Source organism: Orycteropus afer, unplaced genomic scaffold (genome assembly GCF_000298275.1).
Source record: "Orycteropus afer afer isolate SDZICR_OR568_19922 unplaced genomic scaffold, OryAfe1.0 scaffold00018, whole genome shotgun sequence".
Taxonomy (NCBI): Eukaryota; Metazoa; Chordata; class Mammalia; order Tubulidentata; family Orycteropodidae; genus Orycteropus; species Orycteropus afer.
The window spans coordinates 19,234,113-19,242,700 of record NW_006921605.1 but is presented as its reverse complement, the minus strand read 5'-3'; the positions used below and the strand labels follow the sequence as shown (position 1 = coordinate 19,242,700).

The window sequence follows — 8,588 nt, the reverse complement described above, 5'->3', positions numbered from 1 at the left end:
AATTATCGCCCCTCCCCAGCCTGATCTTTCAAAAGATCTCTCCCAAACAAAGCTCAATTGTTACCTTATTCCTTTTCCTGTGTTTATGAACTGTTAGGTTCCTGCTGCCCATCAATCAGAGCCATGAGCAGCATGAGGTCACCAGTGTTCAACACTGGACAGAGGGAGCTTCAGACTAAGATTCAAAGTGCGTTCAGACAGAGGAACTTCACACTGGGGTTGACCTGACCAGCCTTGTCCACTACAGAAGGAAAAAAAAACACTGCCATCAAGTCGAGTCCAACTCACAGCAACTCTGTAGGACAAAGTAGAACTGCCTCATAGGGTTTTCAAGCTGTAAATCTTTAAAGAAGGAGATTGTTACATCTTTCTCCTGCAGAGCAGCTCGTGGGTTCTAACAGCTGACCTTTTGGTTACCAGCCAAATGCTTTAACCACTGCACCACCAGGACTCCTCTCCTTATCCACTCAAAACGAAAAAATCAAATCCACTGCCATTGAGTCGATTCTGACTCATAGTGACCTGCTTTGGGTTTCCGAGGTGGTAAATCTTTATGGAAGTAGATTGCCTTATCTTCATTCCATGGAGAGGCTGGTGGGTTTGAACTGCCAACCTTCTGGTTAGCAGTCACATGCCTTAAGCACTGCGCCACCTTATCTACTAGACCTCTTAAAATGTTAGAATTGTTCAAAGACTCCTGTTTTTGCCTTCTTGGATGAGAGCAAAAGAGGCTGGGTCTACCTGGAAGGTGACTGAGGAAGAGGAGGTAATGACAGAGGAAGAGGAGGTCAACTGGCATTTTCTAAGGGTGGCCTTGAGGTCTGAGCACTTCCTCAGGCTGCACCTGCTGACCGCTCCTCAGTGACCAGCTCTTACATACGTGGGTCAAAGGTTGTTTGGGTTGCTGGACTGCTGCTCCAAACGCCCTGCCCTCCTCCACACTCCACCCCCACCCTGGCTCTGACACGAGTGAGTCAAGTGGCTATGAGTTGGGCCTGAGTCAAATCCCACCTCTGCACTTACTACTTCTGTGCCTTGACCAATTTAATTTTCCAAGCCTCCATTTTCACAACTATAAAATAGTTCTTACAAACCTCTCTCATGATTGCTGTGAAGACTCAACGTAGAGATCCCTAGTACGTTAGTTTTTTCTGTTTATAATGAATGCATCATCTCCTGATGGAGATTGTATCATATCTGCCCCAAATCAAACATTCCCCAGTCACAGAATTCGACAGCTGGAGGACCAAGCCAAGACTAGCCCCCTCATACCACTGATGGAGAGAAAGGTCCAGAGCAGTTCAGCGACAGAGCTGGATGGAAAACTCCAATCTCCCGACTTGCCTTCCAGCAGCTTTCCCAGGATGCTTCCCTGCTCCGATGATTGTTTTCTTACTGGGAGCACAGGGAGCTTGCTCACATGCGTCTCCTGTTCTGAAAACACTCAGCTGTCCATCAACTCTGAATGTTGCCTTCCCCACCCTCTCCAGTCTTCATTTCTGGGACCCCTATTACACCTGCTTGGAGCTTTCTGTTTTGTCCTCCATGTCTCCTAATTCTTATTTTTTTTTTTTTTTTTTTCTTTCCTTATGTTTTAATACCAAACTAGGGCTCCAGGACCAATGATCACCAGCCACCCAAAGAACAAAAATGCTTCCGAAATCTCTTGATGTCGATTCCACACATAGAGCAATAGAGACGCCCTACACAAGCCACTTCACAACAGAAGCCCTTTTTTCCGTATCTCCTAATTCTTGCTCGGATTCCTCGCTCTTTCTCTAGCCTCTGTGCTGGGTGATTGCCCCAGCTGTGTCTCCACAGGGCCCAATTCTTCTGTTTCCCAGCCGGCTGCTTAACCTGTCTACTGACAGTTTTGTTGGTCTAATTTAATTACTATTTTTTTCACTTGTTGCATCTCTGCCTCTTTTTCAGACTTCCTGTGCTTTCATAAGAGCCTATTCTTGCCTTGTAGACTCCTTTCCTTTCCTTATCACCTGAAGGACCTGCATTTATGTTCCTTTCTGATTACTCTGAGATCTGTCCTCCTCGGGTGTTCTGCCACCATTCATGTGTCTTTAGCATGGACTCTGGAACCAAGTCTTGTGGATTTGAGTCCCATCTTCACTCTTTGCTCCATTTCCTCATCTGGGAGATGAAGATGTTGATCAGAGTACCTACTTCCTGGTTTTCTTATGAATGTACTTATGTTAAAGCCCAGTGGGAGACTGGTTGTCATTACAATCCCTTTCTCTTGTACTTGTTAAGGTTGATCTATGAGCCATCTTCAGTGGGAAAAGCCTTCTGCAGGGTCCCATACATGGACCAGGTTGCAAAGATGTCCCCAGGATCAATTTCACAGTTGCCTCTTGTAGAGTACTCTTTTTTTAATCTTTTTTTTATTATTATTTTATTTGGATTTGGGTGAAGATTTACAGAGTAAATTCACTTTTCATACAGCAGTTCACATATACTTCGTCTCATGTCATTGACCAAAATTTACAATGCAACAGCTCCCCTTCTTGCAGAGTACTCTTGAGAGAGGAAGCTGTTTCCTAGCTCGCAGCTTTATGGAGGTGTCACTTCCAACCATGGTCACCTATCCCTATGCAGGCACCACCACTGTAGCCCTTTGGGCATGGATATACCTGAACCCTCCAGATGGGCCACAGAACTTAAACCCCCCACTCTTTATTTCTAGTACCTGGAGAGTCCTCTTGTTTTCCAGTTCAGTTCTATATTTTGCCTTTTTTAAAATAATACAGTTTATCATACATGTCTATGCATTTGAAGCAGGAGAAGGGAATTCTCTGTAAACACCATTGATCAACTTAACAAGAAGCGTCACAGATTTTTTTCCTTGTGTTTTAAGTGTATTTTGACCATAACAGATCATATTTTGAGGGTTGCTTGGTCAGTTTCTCTGGTCATGGTGTTCACTCATGCAGAGGGGTGGAAACTGTGTGAAGATATGGGTAGAACTGACCCGAGGAAGGTGAGTCAAGGGGTCACAGAGTGGAGGGAGTCTTGGTGTGGAAGAGGTATGCCTGCGGAAGGTATTCCTAAGGAAGGACAAAGGGAACTGGAGTCTCCCAGACTGTGTGTGTCAGATTACTGGCAAGTCACCAAAAGCCAGCAGAAAGCTGGGGTCCTGCCAGCTGATACTCAAACCAGGCTCAGGTTTCGAATGGAAGGTTCCAGCCAAACCCACACCTGGGCCCAGCTGAGCACAGCTCTGCATACCCCATGCAGCCCTCTCTCTATCTGTGTGACTCCTCCTGACTGCAAACCGGTAGGATCAGGATCTCTCTGGAGAAGTAGGTGTAAGGGTGAGGGGAAGGGAGGAAGGGCATGATCACATGCGTGAGAGAGAAAAAGGCCAAAAATGTGAACATAGGAGATTAAGTCAGAAGAATATTGTGAGACAACTGTGTTTTCAGAGTCCAGAGACCCAGTAATATCACTTCCATCCATCCATCCATCCCTCCCTCCCTCCCTCCATCCATCCATCCCACCCACTCAGAAGTGATCCTAGCCTGTTGATGGAGGAGTTTCATCATTCCTTGACTGAGCATGTTTCCAGTCCCTGGGAGAAGTAACCAAGTGGAGTGGAACAAGCTCTGGACTAAAAGTCAAGAGCCTGTATTCTCTTGGCTCTGCCATTAACTAGCTGTGTGAACCAGGACATATGGATTGACAATTCTGGACCTCAGTCTCCTCACCTGCAAAATAGGGACAACTGGCTCAGAAGGTGGGCGGAGGCTTCCCTGTTCTGGCATTCTATGGCTAGTTCCTTGGCCCCTGATGTCACAATATGGAGTCAGATCCTGATTAGACAATAGGCTCCCCCAGCTCCGCTGTTCTCTTAGTCATGGGCAGAAGATGGACTCACCCTGGACCTTCCCTACTTGTGTTCCTCTGTTACGGACAGCTTTTGTCATGGCTCAGGACCAAGGATGCTCATGGCTCAGGTGGGGCTGGGGCCCAAAGGAGCATAGGCCCAGACAAGGGGACTAGCCAGGGCAGGTCCTGCCCAGGACAGCATGATGCCCATCTTGTCCCCACAGATACGTTCTATAATGAAAGCGAAGCAAAGGCATTCCTGCAGAGTTATGAGCAGACAACCCAGGTTGTGTGGAACAAGTTCATGGAAGCCACCTGGAACTACGTCACCAACATCACCAAGAAAAATCGAGAGGAGATGGTGTGATACTGCTTCCACGCTAGCCCCTCCTCCCCTTGATCTTCTCAGTGGTCTTGGGAGAGGTGGAAGACCACAACTTCTGCCCCTTATCCAGAGATAGAGGCTAGAGGAAAGCCCCAAAGGACATGTCAAAGCAGGCTGCAAGCTCCAGGCTTCTTAGTGGCCCCTAAACCCCTCTGGGGCAAGGATCTCTTGGTTCTTTCTCCTTATAACTCTCACCACCTTGCTTTTGGGACCCAGGCTACTTCCCTTCTCCCTCCCTGTAAACCTTCAGTGCTTCTGACCCCTTAAAGTGGGCTTGGGAGTGGACTGGGGTGGGTGGCCCTGGAGTTCAGAGTGGGGCCCTTATCCCCTCCAAGCCCTCATGTCAAATATGGTGACCCTTCTTCCCAGCTACACAAGGACATGGAAAGGTCTCAGCACATTCTGTACTTTGGCACTCAGGCCCACCAGTTTAACATCACCACATTCCGAGACCCAGTCATAAAGCGCATGCTGAAAAAGGTGCAGGACATGGACAAGGCAGCCCTGCCTGAGGAAGAGCTCCGGGAGGTGATGGACAGAATCCCCAGGCCTCCAGGCACATGTATCCCTCCCCGGGGGTAGATGGGACAGGCTGGGTCCAAAGCAGGAGGGAGGTGGGAGGGGCAAGGCCAGAGCATCCTCTGAGGGAGGAGGGAAGCAGAAGCTAAGGAAGGTGGGGCTAGTGCTGGGGATGGACCCAAGGGAGCACGCCTGCCCTGGGTGACACCTGCTTCCTTAGTACAACAAGCTCCTGGCCTCCATGGAGATGATGTACAGTATGGCGGAGGTGTGCATGGAAGAGGGGCCCTGCCTGTACCTGGAGCCTGGTGAGTGACCTGGGCCCTGCCCCTGCCCCTGCCCAATGGCAGTCCCTTCCATGACCCCTATTCTCCTTCCTCCCTTGCTGGGGTGGGGAGGTCTTTGTGAGTGAAGGCACAAGACAAGGGGTAGCAGGAGTCTCACCTTAACTTCTTTCCTGGGCACAGACCTCCAAGAAGTGATGGCCACCTCCCGGGACCAGAAAGAGCTGCTATGGGCATGGCAGGGCTGGCGGGATGCTGTAGGCCGCCCACTCCGTCTCATGTTTGAGCGCTATGTGGAACTCAGCAACAAGGCTGCAATGCTCAACGGTGAGGCCTTGCCTGAACAGATGAGACAGTCCACAGGTCCCAGTGCAATACCCAGAGGAGGGGACAAGCTGAGTCTGCAGGTCAGGCAGGGGATAATAGAACCCTTGCAATGGGATCCATGAGCCCTACAGATGGGCAGGACAAAGGCAGTTAATTCATTGTGTCATTGTACAAATAGTGATGGAGCCCCTGCTAGCTATTGGCACTGGAGAGGGTCTGAGAAAGGCAGGTGAGAAGACAGATGAGGCACCTGTCCTCAGAGGGCTGACAGTCCTGTGGGGGAGACAGACACTCTGCAAGTAAACACCCATATGGAATCACCATTTGAGCTGGGTGCCAAGAAGGGGCTGCTGAGGGAGGGCATAAGGAGAGACCTGCTTCGCATAAATGGTCAGCATAGGCCCTTGGGACATTCACCCAGTGTGAAGGTGGATAAGAGCCAGGCAAAGAAGAAGAAAAAGTGAACCCCAGGGAGAACCTGTGCTCGGGGAGGAAGCCAGGGTTTTGCAGGACCTGAAGGAAGCCAGGGTGACTGGAGGGTTATGGATGGTATAGGACTCGGGGAGAGATCGCAGGGCTCAGCGGGCATGGTGAAAAGCCAGGCATATGGACTTTGCTCAGGGGTTCTCTATCCCTGATCAGATCTAACATGATCCACAGCCCTGGGAGATATTATCCCCATTTTACAGGTGAAGATGCTGCAGATCAGGGAAGTGAAGTGCTTTCCTAGAGGGCGCCTACATCTGTTGCCTGCTAGGCCTGAAGGCTGGGGTGGTGAACGTCTTGTTCACTTCCCTCTCCCATCCTAGGTTACAAAGACATGGGGGCCTTGTGGCGTACAATGTACGACTCTGAGGATAAGAACAGCACACTGGAACATGACCTGGAGCAGCTCTTCCAGGAGCTTCGGCCACTCTACCTGAACCTGCACGCCTACGTGCGCCACGCCCTGTACCGCCACTACGGGCCCGAGCGCATCAACCTGAAGGGGCCCATCCCTGCCCACCTCCTGGGTAAAGGCTGGCTGGTCTAGGATGGGGGCAGAGACTAGGGCAGGTCTCCAAGTAAATACTCAATAGCAGTAAGAGGAGAGACCTCTCTCACCACCCCTTAGCCCCTCCACTCTCCTCTCAGGAAACATGTGGGCTCAGTCTTGGGTCAACATCTTAGACCTGGTCTTGCCCTTCCCTGAGAAACCCCTGGAGGACAGCACGAAGATCATGAAAAGCCAGGTCAGTGCTGGGCTTCGACTGTCCCCACCCCTCCACACCCCTGAGCAAGGCCCCATGCACCCCCTCTTCCCACAGCGCTGGAAGCCCAACAAAATGTTCCAAGAGGCTGACAAATTCTTTACCTCCCTTGGGCTACTGCCTGCCCCTCCTGAGTTCTGGAGCAAGTCGATGCTGGAGAAGCCAGTTGATGGGCGAGAGGTGGTGTGTCATACCTCTGCTTGGGACTTCTACAATGGCCAAGACTTCAGGTGCTCAGCACCCACCCACCAGCACCACTCTCCCGTCCCCTTCCCTGCTGCTCCTCTGCTCCTTCCACTCTCCATCTATCTAGCTGTCCTAGAGGGTGTGAGCACAGGGGTGGACACAGGGAGAGATGGGGTGTGAGGAGGTGGGATGCGAGTGGGAACAGAGAGGGACAGGCGGATGGAAGGGCCAGGACAAAGTCTCAGTCACTGTTTGGATAAGGGGGTCTGTGGTAAACAAGGCTTTCTGGTCTCCAGCCCAACCACCCAATCCCTTAGCAGAGTCTGAATGGAGAAATGTCCCATTACCCTCAGGGCATCTCCATACTCCTTGACCCTCGCCCTTTAACCCTAGGATAAAGAAGTGCACGGAGGTGACCATGGAAGACCTGATCTCCGTCTTCCACCACATGGGCCATATCCAGTACTTCCTGCAGTACAAGAACCTCTCCGTGATCTTCCGAGAAGGTGCCAACCCAGCCTTTGAAGAGGCTGTGGGGTCAGCAGTCACACTCTCGGCCTCCTCCCACAAGCACCTGCTCAACATCGGTCTACTTAGCTCCCAGTTCCAGGACTCAGGTGAGGAGGGTGGGAGCACTAGGGAAGGCAGCCTGGCATTGGGGCTGGAACTAGGGTGGTGTGGGACTAGAGCTCTCCAGGCAAGATGGAGGGGATTGGGTACCTGACTGCCCCTGCCCCACCTGCAGAGGATGAGGTCAATTTCCTGATGGGCATTGCCCTGGAGAAGATTGCTTTCATCCCCTTTGGCTACCTTGTGGACCTGTACCGCTGGAAGGTCTTTGATGGCACCATCCATAAGCACATCTACAACCAGGAGTGGTGGAGCCTCAGGTAGGCCCCTGGCACTGCATCCTTGGGCCTCTGGTCTTCTCTTGAGGTGGACAGTGCTTTCAGGTCAGCCCCCAGGGAACCACCCACTGCCATTGATTACTTGTTGGTCTCTCCTCGGAGAGCAGGGCTGGATGTGCAAGGCTGGGGGCCTGGAGGCCACTACTGGCTGTTGGCTGTCGCCAGACAAAGGTCTGCATTCTGAGTGGATGAGGAGTAGAGGAGTGGCACATGAGGCCTCATTCTGAATCTGGTACCAGCGCTGAGCAGGCCTCTTAATCATCTCGAAGCCACATTTCCCTCATCTGTAAAAAAGAGATCCTGGTGGAGTTCCTGCTGCTCTCTGAGTTGCTGGAAGCTCACGTAGTGATCACAACGGGCTTCTCCAAGAACAAAACACTGACCACCAGGCAGACCTCCCTCTCTATACCCACAAAGGGAGTGGGGGCCAGGAGAAGAGATGTTTGCAGTCTGGGCTCTTTCCCTCCTGTGGAAAGAGACCCCCTGGGAGAGAGGCAGGCTCACTGCCCTCTGCCTGCTGCCTTCCACACACACACCTGCCACAGCTTAGCCGCCCCAGGCACCTCCCACATCAGAACCGGCTGCCAAAGGAAGCCCCTTGCTCTGCAGCACCATTCTCAAGTGAGAAGCAGCTGCATCACCTCCCATCCCTACTCTCTGCTTCCCAATGTTCCCCTCAGCTCACCAGATGCTCAGTACCACCTAGGCAATGGCTTCCTCTTTCTCCCTCTCACCCATCCGGCTGTGATAACCACTCATAAACTTTGGTCTCAATGCATTCACCTATTCTAGATACTGCCTGTGAGTAGGATCATCCAAAAAAACCCAAACTCCCTGCCATGGAGTCAGATTCAGCCCATAGTGACCCTTCCTTGGGTCTCTGAGGCAG

At 51.4% G+C, this 8,588-nt stretch overlaps 1 protein-coding gene and 1 non-coding gene across 2 annotated transcripts in view; one reads left to right on the top strand and one right to left on the bottom strand.

The window, feature by feature from the left end:
- Positions 1–1,606: 1,606 nt before the first annotated feature.
- Positions 1,607–1,737, bottom strand: LOC122152170. The gene has a single exon (XR_006164430.1). It is a non-coding gene; the product is annotated as a U11 spliceosomal RNA (small nuclear RNA).
- A 1,303-nt stretch (positions 1,738–3,040) lies between these two features.
- LOC103214110 (angiotensin-converting enzyme-like protein Ace3) overlaps positions 3,041–8,588 on the top strand; it is an 11,370-nt gene continuing 5,822 nt past the window's right edge. The window contains exons 1-10 of the mRNA XM_007959912.1: positions 3,041–3,053; positions 4,065–4,201; positions 4,595–4,753; positions 4,965–5,052; positions 5,212–5,355; positions 6,165–6,368; positions 6,490–6,587; positions 6,663–6,835; positions 7,185–7,408; positions 7,537–7,681. Of these exons, the coding sequence (XP_007958103.1) occupies positions 3,041–3,053; positions 4,065–4,201; positions 4,595–4,753; positions 4,965–5,052; positions 5,212–5,355; positions 6,165–6,368; positions 6,490–6,587; positions 6,663–6,835; positions 7,185–7,408; positions 7,537–7,681 (1,385 nt within the window). The remainder of the gene's footprint in view (positions 3,054–4,064; positions 4,202–4,594; positions 4,754–4,964; positions 5,053–5,211; positions 5,356–6,164; positions 6,369–6,489; positions 6,588–6,662; positions 6,836–7,184; positions 7,409–7,536; positions 7,682–8,588) is intronic.